This window comes from Lithobates pipiens, unplaced genomic scaffold (assembly GCF_037356315.1).
Source record: "Lithobates pipiens isolate NorthernLeopardFrog02 unplaced genomic scaffold, aLitPip1_a1.2 Scaffold_57, whole genome shotgun sequence".
In the NCBI taxonomy this organism is placed as follows: Eukaryota; Metazoa; Chordata; class Amphibia; order Anura; family Ranidae; genus Lithobates; species Lithobates pipiens.
In genome coordinates, this window is record NW_027507879.1 from 3,261,553 (window position 1) to 3,279,971 (window position 18,419).

Here is an 18,419-nt window from a genome sequence, read left to right on the forward strand (position 1 = left end):
GTTTGAGCCAAAATCCATCGGAAAAAAAACATGGATTTTGTCAGAAAATCCTATCGTGTCTACAGGGCATTAGTGAAGAGAAATCTGTCCAGGCAGACTGGCACACACAGACAGTGATTCAAAACCCAGGCTGTCTGGGTGAATCCTGGATAGGTGGCAACCCTAGTATAACCCCTGTCAGTTTTTTTTTTCCAGATGGAAAAAAACCGACCGGGCTTATACTGGGGTTGCCACCTGTCCAGGATTCACCCATGCTGGAAAAAAACTGACAGGGGTTATACTGGGGTTGCTACCTGTCCAGGATTCACCCATGCTGGAAAAAAAACCCAACAGGGGTTATACTAGGGTTGCTACCTGTCCAGGATTCACCCATGCTGGGAAAAAAACTGACAGGGGTTATACTAGGGTTGCCACCTATCCAGGATTCACTCATGCTGGAAAAAACCCAACAGGGGTTATACTAGGGTTGTCACCTGTGCAGGATTCACCCAGGCTGGAAAAAAAAAACTGACAGGGGTTATACTAGGGTTGCCACATGTCCAGGATTCACCCAGGCTGGAAAAAAACTGACAGGGGTTATACTAGGGTTGCCACCTGTCCAGGATTCACCCATGCTGGAAAAAAACTGACAGGGGTTATACTAGGATTGCCACCTGTCCAGGATTCACCCATGCTGGAAAAAAACTGACAGGGGTTATACTAGGGTTGTCACCTGTCCAGGATTCACCCAGGCTGGAAAAAAAACCTGACAGGAGTTATACTAGGGTTGCCACCTGTCCAGGATTCACCCAGGCTGGAAAAAAACTGACAGGGGTTATACTAGGGTTGTCACCTGTCCAGGATTCACCCAGGCTGGAAAAAAAACTGACAGCAGTTATACTAGGGTTGCCACCTGTCCAGGATTCACCCAGGCTGTAAAAAAACCCAACAGGGGTTATACTAGGGTTGTCACCTGTCCAGGATTCACCCAGACAGCCTGGGATTTGAATCATGTGTCCGGGTTTCAGTCTGCTTGAAACCCGGACAAATTATTCAGACTGGGCTGTGGCTCCCCAAGTAACTACCAAGATAGTTACACAAAAATCTGTTGCCGTCTGGGAGCCGTGTGCCACTGTCTAAGGCAGTGATCAGGGCCATCTTTACTATTGATTGGACCCTGGGAAAAACTTTTCTTGGGGGGCCCCCCTCCCCATGCAGTTTTGCTCAGCACCTGCTCTCAGACATACAATAATTAGCAGCTAAACTCAAAATCAGTTCACTGAATCAGATCAAGCAGCTATTGCAATTGGTTGACAAAGGTTACAGTGTATCATTTCCGCTCACTGACTGGTTGCTAGAGGTTACAGCACACATTACGGCTCACTGATTAGTTGCTAGAGGTTTCAGCACATGATTTCTGCTTGTTGATTGGTTGTTAGAGATTACTGTGAATATGACCTCAGGGGGGCATGATATACATATCAATGCCGCCGGCCTCTGCTATTTACATATGAATGTTGCCGCTATTTTCATATCAATGGCGGTAATTTACACGTAAACACAGGGTCTGCAGATCAGTCATCTGTACACAACAATAGGGCAGAGCTGGGCAGCATTAGTAGCAGCACTTCACACTGAGATATTGGGATACAGCACAGGACTAAAACCTCAAAGGACGAGGGAATTTAAACCAGGATAGTTGGCAAGTATAAGGCAGCTGCTTTGGGCCCCACAACAATGACAGGGCCCAGGGCAGCTGCCCCTTTTGTCCTGCCTTAAAAACGGTGTGATTGGCAGTAAAGGCAAACCTTGGCACCCCAGATATTTTGGAACTACATTTCCCATAATGCTCATGCACTCTGCAGTGTAGTTGAGCATCATGGGAAATGTAGTTCCAAAACATCTGGGGTGCCAAGGTTCTCCATCACTGGTCTAGGGGCAGGTTCGTTATCACTGGGGGGCGGGGGGGTGTCAATGGTGTCAGCAAGAGCAGTTTGGCCACGCCCACTGTTTTGCGGCATTATCACTCAACTTGGGGCACCCAAAGGTGTCCCAGGTCTTTTATAATCCTATAGTGTATTGTACAAAAAACAATGTGGCCTGTGCTGCTAAAGTGTTCAGGTTTGGCTTGAAGAAAAGGTGGCAACCCTAGTTGAAACCCTTCCTTACTCTATCCAAAAAAAAAAAAAAAAAAAGTTTTGCTTTTAGTTTTCCATTAAGCACGGAAGATTTTATGCATAAAAAGAACCATAGCAGGTGAGGAGTTTAGCCCCATACACACTATCAGATAATCTGCTGGGTTTTTCCTTCAGATTTACCAAAACCATGTAGTAGAAGGGCCTGCCTGATTGCCTACACATTGACACTCCTAAGGTTTGTCCTCATATTATATGGTTTTGGTAAATCTGAAGGAAAAACTCAGCAGATAATCTGATAGTGTGTATGGGGCTTTAGACCTACTGTATTGGATAACCCCAATATAATTTGTATGTAATATCCTGGAAGATATGATACATACCGAACGCCAAACATGTTGAACATACGGCTATAAAACCTGTCCTTTGTGTATTTTGGAGACATCAGAAATTCCTACAATAAGGTATAAAAAAAGAGGAGATCTTAGAGCTTTGCTTTACCCTTCAATGAAGTTATAACGGCCACTTTGTAACTGTGATTTTTATTCTTTTCCTGCACATCGTTCCAAAAAAATCCCTTGTGAAACATACATGCTTTACCCCGACAACTCCATTCTATTTAGCCTGGCAACATTTCTCGATAGAATTCTCAATTTCCCGGACACACGTGCTTTCTGACATTTTGAATGCTTTTTAACCACCTCAATACCGGGGGGCACTTAAACACCTTCCTGCACAGACCAATTTTGAGCTTTCAGCGCTGTCGCACTTTGAATGACAATTGCGCGGTCATGCTACACTGTACCCAAATGAAATTTGTATCATTTTTTTCCCACAAATAGAGCGTTCTCTTTGTGGTATTTGATCACCTCTACGGTTTTTATTTTTTGCTAAACAAATAAAAAAAAGACCGGAAATTTAAAAAAAAAAATATTTTTTTTTGTTTCAGTTTCAAAACTTTGTAAATAAGTACGTTTTCGCCTTCACTGATGGGCACTGGTGGGGCTGCACTGACGGGCACTGATAAGGCGGCACTGATGAGGTGGCACCAATGAAGTGGCACTGATGAGGTGGCATTGATGGGCACTGATAGGTGGCACTGATGGGCGACACGGATGGACACTGATAGGTGGCACAAATTGGCACTGATAGCTGGCATGGATAGGCGGCATGAATGGGCATGGATAGGCAGCACAGATGGGCATGGATAGGCAGCACAGATGGGCATGGATAGGCAGCACAGATGGGCATGGATGGGCACTGATAGTTGGCATGGATGGGCACTGATAGGTGGCACGGATGGGCACTGATAGGTGGCATGGATGGGCACTGATAGGTGGCACAAATTGGCACTGATAGCTGGCACAGATTGGCATGGATAGGCGGCATGAATGGGCATGGATAGGCAGGATGGGCACTGATAGTTGGCATGGATGGGCACTGATAGGCGACATTGGATTGTATTGTTTTGTACTGATAAATGCCAATCAGTGCCAAACAATAATGCATGCCAATCAGTCATGCCCATTGTGGGCACTGATTGGCATCCATTGTGGGCACTGACTGGCATCCCTGGTGGTCTAGGATGGCATACCTGATGCTGGGCATCCCTGGTGGTCTGGTGGAGTCCCTGGTGGTCCATTGTGGGCATCCTCGGGGGGGCTGTGCTGATAATCGATCTGCACACACACCCCCTGTCAGAGGAGCAGCCGATCGGCTCTCCTCTACTTGCGCCTGACAGACGCGAGTGAGGAAAAGCCGATCACCGGCTCTTCCTATTTACACTGTGATCAGCCGTGATTGGACACGGCTGATCATGCGGTAAAGGGTCTCCGTCGGAGACTCTTTACCGAGATCGTAGTTGCGGGGTGTCAGACTGACACCCCGCAACAACGATCACCGCTAAGCGCGCCCCCGGGGGCGCGCAGCGGCTCAAAATCCTGAGGACGTCCTATGACGTCCGGTCAGGATTTTGAAACCACTTTGCAGCCGTCATTTGCCTATAGGGCGGGCGGCAAGTGGTTACGAACCTGACATTTTTACATGCTATTCAATAACCTATTGCCCAAATCTATGACATGTACTGTGTTGCAATATGATGCTACCAAAGTTTTGTATCTAAGCTCAAGAACAAAAAACAGTTAGCAGCTTACTGGTTCTTAGATGTGGTGGCTGCATTTGTTTTTGTTTTTGTGGATGTATCCCTTTTTCACACCTTCTGTCTGTTAGGACTATTTCTTCTGCCCTGTACACGCGGTCGGACTTTCCGACGGAAAATATGCGATCAGATCGTGTTGTCAGAAAATCCGATCGTGTGTGGGCTCCATCTGACTTTTTCCATCGGCATTTCCAACACACAAAGTTTGAGAGCTGAATCTAAAATTTTCTGACAACAAAATCCGATCGTTTAAATTCCGATCGTGTTCAGAAAAAGTGCCACGCATGCTCAGAATAAATTACGAGATGAAAGCTATTGGCTACTGGCCTCTTTATAATCCCGTCGTACGCGTTGCACGTCACCCCGTTCTGAACGATCGGATTTTCCGACAACTTTGTGCGACCGTGTGTATGCAAGACAAGTTTGGGCCAAAATCTGTCTGAAAAAAATCCAACGGATTTTGTCGTCGGAATGTCTGACCGTGTGTATGGGGCATTCTTATCTCCATAGCGTGTGAAATGTTCTGTAGTCAACTGCGATAGCTGTTTCCCCTCAATGTCCTGAGATCAGCCAGGAGCAGTCCGCTCACTCTCTGCTGTAGTCAATAATAAAAAAAAAAAACAGGCAGCAAAAAACAAGAATTTTACTCCAAGGAAGGTTTATTGCAATGAAAACACACCACTCACTCCCACTCAAAGCCATGCCCTCAGCCATGCCCTCCGCCATGCCCTCAGTGCTTTTCTCTCAGCTTTGTGTTTTTGTTCACTTATAGCATAATTACGTATTTAGCAGTTTGCTTGAAGTTCCATTCTAACCTACACATTTATTATTTATTTTTATCAATTTACAAAAAAAAAAATCGAAATTGAATCAATATTTTGGTGTGGCCCTTTGGCTTCAAACCAGCATCAATTCTTCTATCTACACTTGTACACAGTTTTTGAAGGAGCTTAGCAGGTAGATTGTTCCAAACATCTTTGGAGAGCTAACCACGGATCTTCTGTGGATGTAGGCTGCCTCAAACCGTTCTGTCTTTTTGTGTAATCCCAGACAGATGCAGTGATGTTGAGATCAGGGCTCTGTGGGGGACAAACCATCACTTTCAGGACTCCTTGTTCTTCTTTATGGTAGTCCTTAATGACATTAGATGTATGTTGGGGGTCACTGTCCTGCTGCAGAATAAATTTGGGGCCAATCACACGCCTCCCTAATGGTATGGCATGATGAAAAAGTATCTGCCTGTATCTTTCAGAATTGAGGACACTATTGATTGGGCAACGTTGGGGACCGTAGATGCAGTGGTTGGCCAAGGAAACTTAATGCAGCAGATAAAAGGCACATCATGCCTCAATGCTCTGTCTAATTGGGCGACTATGTGGCAGATGAGGTTTAATGTTGAGAAATGTAAAGTTATGCACTTGGGGGCTAAGAATATGCATCATACATACTAGGGGGAGTACAACTGGGGGAATCCATAGTGGAGAAGGATCTGGGGGGATCCATAGTGGAGAAGGATCTGGGGGTTTTGGTAGATCATAACCTCAATAATAACATGCAATGCCAAGCTGTGGTTTCCAAAGCGAGCAAAGTCCTTTCTTGTATTAAGAGAGGTATGTACTCCAGAGAGAGAGATAACATTTTGCCCCCCTGTTCAAATCATTAGTAAGACCTCATCTGGAATATGCAGCTCAGTTTTGGGCACCAGTTCTCAAACAGGATATGGGGGAACTGGAGAAAGTTCAGAGAAGGGCAACCAAACTGATGAGAGGCATGGAGGAGCTCAGCTATGAGGAAAGATTAGAGGAACTAAATTTATTCACGCTTGATAAGAGGAGATTAAGGGGAGATATGATCAACATGTACAAATATATAAGGAGTCCATATAGTGAACTTGGTGTCGAGTTATTCACTTTACAGTCAACAAAGAGGACAAGGGGGCACTCTTTACGTCTAGAGGAAAAGAGATTTCATCTCCAAATATGGAAAGGTTTCTTCACAGTAAGAGCTGTGAAAATGTGGAATAGACTCCCTGCAGAGGTGGTTCTGGTGCCAGCTCAGTGGATTGCTTTAAGAAAGGCCTGGATTATTTCCTAAATGTACATAATATAACTGGGTACTGACATTTATAGGGAAAGTTGATCCGGGGAAAATCCGATTGCCTCTCGGGGGATCAGGAAGGAATTTTTTCCCCTACTGTAGCAAATTGGTTCATACTCTGCTGGGGTTTTTTGCCTTCCTCTGGATCAACTGTGGGTATAGAATTGGGTATATGGGATTGTATGATATTATTATTATCTTTTTTTTTTGTGGTTGAACTGGATAGACTTGTGTCTTTTTTCAACCTGACTAACTATGTAACTATGTAACTATGCTTACTTGCCTTTGGAAGGTGTCCAGCAGTGCCATCAACAAAAAACTGGCGAAAAACCAGTGGGATCCATGCATGCCTATCTATCGTCTGGAGAAGTCTGGTCAGAAGTGGTTTTCATAGAAGAATTGCGGCAAAAAATCCATATCTCAGACGTGGAAACAAGCGACTCAACGATGCATGAAAACATAGGAACTGGGATACAGAAAAATGGCAGTAGGTGCTGAGTCAAAATGTAAAATATTTGGCAGCGAATAAACAAGGTCCATAAAGACATGGATGAGCGAGTTTGGGGTGGAGTAACTTGACTGGTCTCCACAGAGTCCTGACCTCAACCCCATAGAACACCTTTGGGATGAATTAGAACAGAGACTACGAGCCAGGTCTTTTTGTCCACATCAGTGCCTGACCTCACAAATGCGCTTCTGGAAGAATGGTTTAACATTCCCATAGACACACTCCTAAGCCTTGTGGACGGCCTTCCCAGAAGAGTTGAAGATGTAATATTTGCAAAGGGTGGGCCAACTCAATATTGAACCCTACGGACTAAGACTGAGATGCCATTAAAGTTAATGTGCGAGTAAAGGCAGGTGTCCCAATACTTTTGGTAATATAATGTATATTGAAGCAAAATCTGTAATCGCATCCAAACATTTAGGGGTCTCTTTATCAATGTTTTAACCCAAGATGCACACAAGTTTCTTTCAAGATTTAAACATTTTTTTCTGATTGAATCTTTTTAAAAAAATGTGTGACTCTTGGGTGATCAATGTATGAATCTTGGGTAAATACAAATGCATAGATAGACCCCCTTACCTTAAACTGGTCAATATTTACTACAGCTAATGATTACATATCTTATGCTTACTCTAATGAGTCAACTGGTTCATTGATGGTCCAGAGATGGTACAGAGATGGAGATATTCTTACCTTTACTGCTTCTGGATTGGCAACTAAAATCATCACATTATGTAAAAAATTAATCCGTACAACTGGGCCATATTTCTGGACCCTGTAAAAAAAAATAAGACAAAGTATAAACACAGGTACACTTATTTGTCCTGTATTCAGGGCCGTCTTTAATATTGATTGGACCCAGGGCAAAAATTTTCTTGGGGCCCCCCATGCAATTTCCCTCTCCACCTTCTCTGAGACATATAATAAATAGCAGCTAGACTTAAAATCAGTTTACTGTATCAGATCAGGCAGCGATTGCAATTGGTTGCCAGAGGTTACAGCATATCATTACAGCTTACTGATTGGTTGCTAGAGGTTACAGCACACATTAAGGCTCACTGATTAGTTGCTAGAGGTTACAGCACATGATTTCTGTTTGTTGATTGGCTGCTAGAGATTACTGTACAGCAATACTGCTCACTGGTTGTTGCTAGAGGTTACAGCACATCTTCTCCTCACTGCAAGGATGCATGATATACATATAAATGCCACCTTTATTTACATATCAATGCCGCTGGCCTCAGCTATTTTCATATGAATGATGCTGCTATTTACGGTTATTTACATGTAAACACAGGGTCTGCAGGTGAGTCATCTGTACACAATAGGGCAGAGCTGGGCAGCATTAGTAGCAGCACTTCACACTGAGATATCAGGACACAGGAAGGGACTTAAACTTCAAGGGACGAGGGAATTTAAACCAAGATAGTTGGCAAGTATGAGGCAGCTGCTTTGGGCCCCACAACAATGACAGGGCCCAGGGCAGCTGCCCCTTTTGCCCTGCCTTAAAGACGGCCCTGCCTGTATTGTTCAGAACAAGAACTGTGCACTGCATTGTAGTGGGTGGGAGCGTCCTCCATCCTGGGCACCTGGCCCTTTGTGCAACACCCTTCTTATCCTATGCACACTTCATGTTCATTTAGAAATACATGGCTATCACCGGTGCTCCAGAGTGACTCCAAGAAGACCTTTTTTTACCACAATGCAATGTTTCAAAACCATACCAGGACCCTTCATCAAGATAACAGTCACTGTTGAAGTGCTGGTGATATCCATATTTTTCTGAACTATGAGTAATAGTGACATTTGTTCCTTTGTACCTTAGAAACCCTTCCATCCAGGTCTCTACACCAGTGATTCTCAACCAGGGTTCCTCCAGAGGTTGTAGGGGTTCCTCCAGCATTGGGCCATTTCTGCCTCTCAGATAAGTTCCCACTCACACCTTTGATCTTTTTAGCTATCTGTAAGGAGGTAATTCTTCCCAATGACCACAAGCATAAGGACCGTTCTTCCCACTGACCATCGCACTAATGTATCACGAGTTGTAGATTTCTAATTTTTAGCCGGGGTTCCCTGAGACTGGAGAACTTTTCAAGGGTTCCTCTGTATTGAAAAGGCTGAGAAAGGCTGATCTACACTGTAAGATGTGTGCCAAGTGTACCCAAAGCTGGCCAGATACTAGTAGAATTTTATACAGATGGCTCAACCATAAGCATACAAAGCACCCTTTAGATAGGCACCACACCCCCAAATAGATAATATGATAAAGTAGGAGAAAATGTAGGGATTTTAAACGGTGCTAGTTATAAAGAAAGTTGAACAATATATAAAATAAAAGTATACAATTTTTTTTTGGAACATAATTAAAATTGACAGACAATAAAATTGTACAATTTTATTGTTGGTGAATTAAAATTATGCTCTAAATAAAAATTGGATACTTTTATTTTATATATTGTTCAACTTTCTTTATAACTAGTGCCGTTAAAATCCCTACATTTTCTCCTACTTTATCACACTAGTAGAATTTTCATTTAGAATGTTAGAGTTTTCATTTTTACAATGTTCTTTTCATTTTTTAATGGTTAATGAGCACAAATCAACATTTTTTTTTAACAACGGTGACAAGAAAATTGAAAGAAGATGGATGGAAAATTGTTCTTGAACAAACAAAATTCTTAGCCCTTGTACACACGGAAAATGTCCGATCGGACCGTGTTGTCGGATAATCCGACCATGTGTGGGCTCCATCTGACTTTTTCCGTCGGAATGTCCGACCAACAAAGTTGGAGAGCAGGATATAAAATTTTCCGACAACATGATCCGATAGGACTTTTTCCGATCATTTGTAGAGAATTCCGATCGGACAAAGTGCCACGCATGCTCAGATCAAATTACGAGACCAAAGCTACTGGCTACTAGCCTGAACGTAGTCCCGTCGTAACGTACAAACGTCATCACGTTCCGAACGATCGGATTTTCCGACAACTTTGTCTGACAGTGTGTATGTAACACCAGTTTCGGACAAAATCCGTCTGAAAAAATCCGTCGGATTTTGTTGTTGGAATGTCCAACCCGTGTGTACAAGGGCTTACAGTGAATGTGGTTTTTGTTTTGTTTTGGTTTCTAGGCACAAAAGAAACCAGTTTTGTTGTCTAGGTTTCCAATCAAGTAGCAGATCTGGAGACATTTTGAAGGACCTTTGAACAACTTAATGATGAAAGATCAAATGCTTTGACCAACGATTTTTCTGAATTTATTTTGAACGTTAAAACAAAATTTGACTAGTGTATGGCCAGATAGTCTCACTCCTGTTCTTTTGGGCTCCTAAGGCCTAAAACTGCTCTCAAACATTACGTAAAGAGGAAGTAAACCCTGATGTCAAAAAATAAAAATGATGCTGGTGCCCTCTGGACCTAATTTGACCCTCCCCATAACCCCCTCACCTGCAATTACTCCCGCACCCCTCCACATTCTTCAGGACCCCCCCCACACCTTTCAACCCCCCTATCCCCTCCCCCCAAAGGGGCCCCAATAGAACCTGAAGACAGTGGACGTTCCAAGTAGGGAGATTTGGCTGAATAGCCAACAACACCACAATGGGTAGAGTGTAATCACTCAAAGGTTCTCCACTCAAGACATCCACTGGTGAAAGGCAAAAAACGGATGGCCCTCAGCAAGGGTACCTAGCACCCGAGGATCACCAACCCAGAAATTACAGATGGCCTGTAAACTGCTGGGGGACCTAGCCAGTGTCCTAGCAAGAGGCTGTCACACAGTAGACCCTCAGTAGTTGGCCAACCATCTGTAGATGGAAATAAACTCAATGTGAAGGACCTATAGACTATTACATAGGAGTGTGAGAAAATCTCTTTAATATGTGGGTGCTACCCAAAATTATACTGACCAGTCCATATATTCCATAATCAAATGCATGCATGTAAAATGACAGATATACAGTGCCTTGAAAATGTATTCATACCCCCTTGACATTTTTCACATTTTGTCACAATTATGTGTCACTTTGTGTTGGTCTATCACATAAAATCCCAATAAAATACATTTACGTTTTTGGTTGTAACATGACAAAATGTGCAAAATTTTCAAGGGGTAGGAATAAGTTTTCAAGGCGCTGTAGACAATAGGCAGAGCAGGGTGAACCTAGCCTAATGCAAATTCAGGTCACCATTGCTTCTTTTCTCAAAAATGTGTTCTTAAATTTTAATACTTCCTACTCAAAGCCTCTTGATAATTAAAAAAATTATTAGAACAAATATAAAAGGCTCTACATAGTGTTACATAGTGTTACATCATTTAAGTGCCTTTATTGAAGCTGGAAAATGTCAACTCTTTCTATCCAAGTTTGAAGGCAATTGGTGAGCTCAAATTTACCATAATTTTTTTTTTTTAATAAATGTTTTTTAGAGATAAACAACAAACATATATACTGTAAAATCCACATACAGCGCCCAATCCCAAAAAACAGGGGACAGGATTATCAATTAGCATCAGAGCATCTTGGAGCCAATACAGTAAAGCAATAACAGAAGTGCCAGTGAAAAAAACATTCTAGAGAGTATGAGCAAAGTGCACAGCACTGATTCAAGGACCGGGTATCATGTTGTCTATCACAGAAACTGAGAAATGTAACTAAATCAAATTTACCATTATATCAAGATACAAAACATACTCTACAAGTCTCCAAACGTTTTAAAACAAAGGCACAGTTTATTGTCCTTCAGACTTTAGGAAGGCCAAAAATGTGTGGCCAGCAGGGGCAGGAATGTCATGGCCCTGTTGAAGTCCTATGGGACGAAACGCGTAGGGCGTGGTAGTCATGTTCCCTGTATTGCTTGTTTTTTATGTGATCACGTTTTTATTTTGAAAATATACTTTTTATCCTGTGTTTTGCTGATTTTATGCCAATAAACAGCCATTCGTTATTTTTCATCTACACTATGGGAAGCTGTTTTTCTTTTTTGTTCTCTATATGATCTTTTATATGAGTTCAGATCCACCCATCATCCTTGGTTTTTGTTGGAGTTGAGTTTTCCTCACATCCATTCCATCGGGACCTTGGAGAAATAGGAATCCCGGTGACGTCACGGATCATTGCTCCTTGGATTAGAGGGTTTACAGTAACTTCAATGGTTGATAGCCCCATGGAGATCCATTCATCTCTATATGTATGCTTGACCTCATGGTTCCGGTAAGAGTACCCATCTTGATTTCTTCTACTTAGAATCCACTGCTTTTGAATGTCTTCAAGATCACCTTCCAGCCTCCATATTTTGTGTAAAATCACATCCTATGTCCTATAAGGATTCAAAAGACTTCTTCTATTCACTTAGCATTTGGACTTTATTTATATTTTTTTCTTTATTTGTCACGTGTGTTTTTCACAGTATATTTTAGCGCTACATTATATTGTGTTGGTTTTATTTACGAATTTGGTTATATTCGGATGTAGCTGCTGGTTTATACACTCATTTTTTTGGGTTAGCGCAATATTTTTTTCTTTTTTCTTCAGGAATGTCATGGGCCTGGCATCAGCGAGAATAAATATGGCCTCAGGGTTGGTGGTCAAAGAGGAGGGGTATTGCCCCTATTAGGAGGAGGAATAGTATCCCGTCATTGGTATCGGTGGAAGAAACAGTGCCCCATTGTTGGTGTCAGTGGGAGGAATAGTGCCTCATATCAGTGGGAGAAATAGTGCCCCAAGGGCCGGATAAAGGCTAGCAAAGGGCTGCATCTGGCCCTTGGGCCACAGTTTGGAGACCCCTGCTCTATAACATTAACACGGGCAGGCATATTGGCGTACAGGTACGTCCAATCTTCAATGCCGCCCTGCCATCGTGCAGTGCCGGTCGGGTCCCGCGTGAGTCCGGTCGTGGGTCCCGTGGACTCGATCGCCGCAGGCATACCTGCGATCGTCTCACGGGAAGGCTGAATGGAGGAAATGCCGTGTAAACAGCGTTTCCCCATTCTGCCTAGCAACTAGTGACGCTGATCTCTGCTCCATGTGATTGGAGCAGAGATCAGTGTTCACTAAATGAAAGCCCAACCCCCCACAGTTAGTAACACACCCCTAGGAACACTTAACCCCTACACTGCAACCCACTGGTTAACCCCTTCATTGTCAGTGTCATTTACACAGGAATCACTGCATTTATATAGCAGTGATTGCTGTATAACTGACAATGGTCCCAAAAATGTGTCAAAAATGTCCGATGTGTCCACCACAATGTCGCAGTCACAATAAAAATCGCTGATCGCCGCCATTACTAGTGAAAAAAAAAATAATAAAAAATGATTCATAAAAATGCCATAAAACTATCCCTATTTTGTAAACGCTATAACTTTTGCGCAAACCAATCAATAATCGCTTATTGCGATTTTTTTTTTACCAAAAATATGTAGAAGAATACGTATCGGCCTAAACTGAGGGAAAAAAATGTTTTTTTATATATTTTTGGGGGATATTTATTATGACAAAAAAGAAAAAATAATGTTTTTTTTTCAAAATTGTCGCTCTATTTTTGTTTATAGCGCAAAAAAATAAAAACCGCAGGGGTGATCAAATACCACCAAAAGAAAGCTCTATTTGTGGGGAAAAAAAGGACCTAAATTTTGTTTGGGAGCCACGTCGCACGACCGCGCAATTGTCAGTTAAAGCGACGCAGTGCCGAATCGCAAAAAGTGGTCTGGTCTTTGGCTAGCAAAATGGTCCGGTCTGTAAGTGGTTAATAAAACAAACACACTACAAACTACACTCCTATAATAATATACATCAGAGGCCTAAAATACTCCATCAGCATGGCAGAGCAGGTCTAGATGGAGGTGCTGTCTGTCTTCTGAATGCTGGGGGCAGGCTGCCCTGGCTCAGCACCATGCATTGCCATTGTGTGGGTGGGACATTGTGTGTTCCAGCTCTAGAACTTCATTGATTGTTATGGTGCCTGCGGCTGGCACGCGCCATGGCTGCGCATTATACTGATTCAGGGCAGACCGCATCAGGTGTTCATGGCATCCCAGGGAAACCCAAAAAGGCTGCTTTATTATATCCATATTAGCAAGATGGCAAATGTAATCACTTTTTTTTCATAATCTCAAATAAATCTGTTGATTTTGCTATTATTATTATTATTTTTTTCCATATGTCACGCTTCCCCAGTATAACATAAAATAAATAATTGCACAACTTACCACTCAAAAAACAAGTCGTACACAAGCTCATTTTTCTTCATGTGCTTCAATGTTGTGGGAGAATGTCCAAAGAGGAAGCTAAAAGTGAAAATAATTTCCTGTGAATGAGACAGCAGAATGTGTTTTTTGTACACACATATATTTAGTTATAATTGCAGTGTTTAACCATTTAAAGTGGTTGTAAACCCTTACAAACCACTTTGACCTACAGGTAAGCCTAAATTAAGGCTTACCTGTAGGTCCAAGAAATATCTCCTAAAGCTACACGGTTTAGGAGATATTTGCAAAAAGACAGGCACCACTGTCTATGGCGCATGTGCCATAGACAGCAGCGTGCAGGTGCACTGAGCGCGCCACAGATCACAGCGATATGCTGCTTGTGTCGGTTCCCGTGCGCATGCGTGGGAGTGACGTCATCGCGGCTCCGGCGAATCACAACGCCGGAGCAGCGAGACCCGGAAGTCACTTTGGGATACATGGCAGCGGTGAAGATCAGGGTCGGGACAAGGGGTGGGCAGGAGGAACGGCTGCCTCTGGCGCAATGGTTTATTGCAGAGGTAGGTGGCACCCTGACCCTAACCCTAAGAGAAAGGGGGATGCAGTTTGGCATCTTTGCCCTGGGCACTGGATGACCGGCACTGGTGAAGATAAAGGAGGAGGACCGCTTCGTTCTTAGGTAAGTTATTCTTCAGAAAGGTTTCTTCACAGTAAGAGCTGTGAAAATGTGGAATAGACTCCCTGCAGAGGTGGTTCTGGTGCCAGCTCAGTGGATTGCTTTAAGAAGGGCCTGGATTATTTCCTAAATGTACATAATATAACTGGGTACTGACATTTATAGGTAAAGTTGATCCGGGGAAAATCCGATTGCCTCTCGGGGGGATCAGGAAGGAATTTTTTCCCCTGCTTTAGCAAATTGGATCATGCTCTGCTGGGGTTTTTTGCCTTCCTCTGGATCAACTGTGGGTATAGAATTGGGTGTATGGGATTGTATGATATTATTATTATTATTATTATTATTATTTTTGTGGTTGAACTGGATGGACTTGTGTCTTTTTTCAACCTGACTAACTATGTAACTAACTATGTAACTATAATGAGCTAGTATGCTGTGCATACTAGCTCATTATGCCTTTACCTTGCAGGTTGCATTAAAAAAAAAAAAAAAGTGCCTTTACTTCCTCTTTAAGGACCGAGCCTCTTTTTTGAGATTTGTTGTTTACAAATTAAAAACAGTTTTTCTTTGCTAGAAAATTACTAAGAACCCCCAAACATCATACATTTTTCCCTAACACCCTAGAGGATAAAATGGCGGTCATTGCAATACTTTCTGTCATACCGTATTTGCGCAGCGGTCTTTTTTTGGAAAAAATACACTTTTTGAATTAAAAAATAAGACAGCAGTAAAGTTAGCCCAATTTTTTTCATATTGTGAAAGATAATATTACACAGAGTAAATTGATACCCAACACGTCACGCTTCAAAATTGCCCCCGCTCATGGAATGGCGACAAACGTTTACCCTTAAAAATCTCAATAGGTGACTTTAAAAAAAATTCTACTTTTGGCGACTTTAGGGTGCGATTTCAATTGACAGTGCAGTAGTACCTCAAATTTTCCGACAACAAAATCCAATCTGGCTTTTTCCGATCGTTTGTAGCGAACACATGCTCAGATCAAATTACGAGACCTTGGCTATTAGCCGCAACGTAGTCCCATCCTAAGGAACAAGCGTCATCACGTTCCGAACGATCGGATTTTCCGACAACTTTGTCAGACCGTGTGTATGCAACACCAGTTTCGGAAAAAATCCGAAGGATTTTGTTGTCGGAATGTCCGACCTTGTGTATGGGGGCTTAGTTTATTGATTGGATTGAGCTCTACTTTAAAGCGGGAGCTCCAGCTCCTTTAGAAAATATTATAATTTTTACAATTAATTAAAAGTTACAAATACATACCTCCCTACATTTTGAGATAGCAATGAGGGACACCTACTAACAACTGTATGTAGGCATAGGGCACGCCCCCTTAAAGTGGTTGTAAACCCTTACAAACCACTTTGACCTACAGGTAAGCCTAGATTAAGGCTTACCTGTAGGTCCAAGAAATATCTCCTAAACCTACACGGTTTAGGAGATATTTGCCAAAAGACAGGCACCGCTGTCTGCGGCGCATGCACCGTAGACAGCGGCATGCAGGCGCACTGAGCACACCGCTGTTAGCGGCGATATGCCGCGAGTGGCGGCTCCCGTGCCCATGCGCGGGAGTGATGTCATTGCGGCTCCGCCAAATGAAAGCGCTGGAGCAGCGAGACCCACCGAGAAGATGGATGCTCCGGACTACAGGGGACAGCGGTGACTGCGCTGGCTCCTGTGTCAGGTAAGTGACACATAATGGACTACTATGCGATGCGATGCGATGCATAGTAGTCCATTATGCTTTACCTTTTCAGGGAATCAAAGAGGAAGTAAACCCATCAGGGTTTACTTCCTCTTTAAAGGAGAATTAACCCCCCCCCCCCCCCCCTCAAACAAAAAAAAAAAGTTCATATAATCCACAAGGACTTTTTTTTTTTACCACTAATATTCCTTTATATTGGCTTTTAAAATTTACAAATGCAGCAATTTAGAAATTGGATGAAAGGTTTAGCGCTGGGAAACACTGTTTGAAACATAAAAAGTGCGTTTTATATAAAACTATATAGATCAGACCAAAATGAGGGACAAATGAGGAGGAAAGAGGGACAGAGGGACATTGCTCCAAATCAGGGACAGTTGGGAGCTATGCAAATACTGCCATTACCTGCAAGGGAAACTGGCAGTGAAGACTTGTGGCTTTACAGCCGGTGCCCTACTTAGGGTTGCCACCTTTTCTTCAAGTCAAACCCGAACACTTTTGCGGCACACAGCAATTTTTTTTTAAGTATAAACTATACATATATTTTGCTATTAAATAACATTTCTAATCATATGAAGTTAATAACAAGAGTCCCCCTTTACATCAGAGTCCACAGAGTTCCCCTTTTACATCTGAACTCACAAAGTTATCTTACACTGTAAGGGGGGACTCTGCAGACTCTGATGTAAGGGGGAACTCTGGGGACTCTGACATAAGGGATCTCCTGGGAAATCTGATGTACAGAGGGGGCTCTGATTGAAGGGGGAACTCTGATGTAAGGGGTGCTCTGAGAACCCTGATTTACCTCAGTGTACTCATTCAGAGGCAGGAGAGAGATGTGGGAGACTTCAGTCACAGACAGGGATGGATGGTGAGCTCACTCACCCCTTGGCAGTCAGGACCTCTCATTCAGATGTATCTGAGGCTGCTGAACTTAAAATTTCCAGCCCACACTTTCCTTTTCTAAGGAGAGTGGGCAGATTCAGAGGGGCAGGGCAGTGAGGAAGAGGTACAGATCAAGCCCTCTCTCCTCTACCATCTGTAAGTGTGCTGGGGGGATTGTTAGTGTTGGCTTTGGGCAGCATGAAAGAGAGTGTAACAGACACTCTCAGCTTAGACAACTGCAGCCAGCAACCCTGCTGGGAAGCCATAGTCCAATCTGAATAATGTGTCTGGGTTTCAGGCAGTCTGAAACCCGGACACATGATTCCAAACCCGAACTGTCCGGGTGAATCCCGGACAGGTGGCAACCCTAGCCCTACTGCGCATGCATGAAGCGCTCTGCACTTTGTGAATGGCCTGGCGGTGGAGGAAGGAGGAGGGGGACCAAACTTCCGGGTGATCTTGCCGCGGTGAAATCACCCGGAAGTGGGTGTCAAAACCAGGTATCCGTTCCTCCCCTCCCCTCCGAAAGGTGGCAAATGTGGCAAAGGAGAAGGGGGTGGAGCTCCACTTTAACTATGTTAAAATAAGGTTCACTTACCTGTCTCTGGGGGGTCCAGGAATGTGGTCATATTTCTCATGTATGTAGAAGACATATCCGCAGAATAGGATAAAAGACACGGAGGCCAGGGATAGCAGAAGAGCAAAGATCCAGAAAACAAGAGCCCACATTGTCGCCGAGAAGCTGCAGACACCTTTTGGCTGACAGCAACCCTTCTTAATTCCAAACCGGCTGCTGAAAATAGGACAAAGGGCAACAATAGACCGATTTCCTGGGTTTGTCCAACCTCCTTCAGACTGGGGCCTCTACAATTATAGAGGGCTGTGCAGTGCAGAGTGCAATATGAGAAACCTGAATGACGGCATTTTACAGCTCCTCAGCTGATACAGGATTTAAAGTCACAATAAACTCTGGATTTCAAAAAAATATATTCTATTCAAGTAAATATTCTTAACTCAAAAAAGTCCCTTTTGTTGCTGTCATCCTCCTCCAAATTTTT

The 18,419-nt window shown here is 43.2% G+C and overlaps 1 protein-coding gene across 1 annotated transcript in view; it reads right to left on the reverse strand.

Annotated features, from left to right (window-relative positions):
* Positions 1-18,209, reverse strand: part of LOC143958142 (cholesterol 24-hydroxylase-like) — a 59,340-nt gene extending 41,131 nt beyond the window's left edge. Inside the window, exons 1-4 of the mRNA XM_077467606.1 lie at positions 17,960-18,209; positions 14,084-14,161; positions 7,571-7,652; positions 2,498-2,568 (exon numbers count right to left, since the gene is read on the reverse strand). Of these exons, the coding sequence (XP_077323732.1) occupies positions 2,498-2,568; positions 7,571-7,652; positions 14,084-14,161; positions 17,960-18,090 (362 nt within the window). The 5' untranslated portion in view covers positions 18,091-18,209. The remainder of the gene's footprint in view (positions 1-2,497; positions 2,569-7,570; positions 7,653-14,083; positions 14,162-17,959) is intronic.
* Positions 18,210-18,419: the final 210 nt, after the last annotated feature.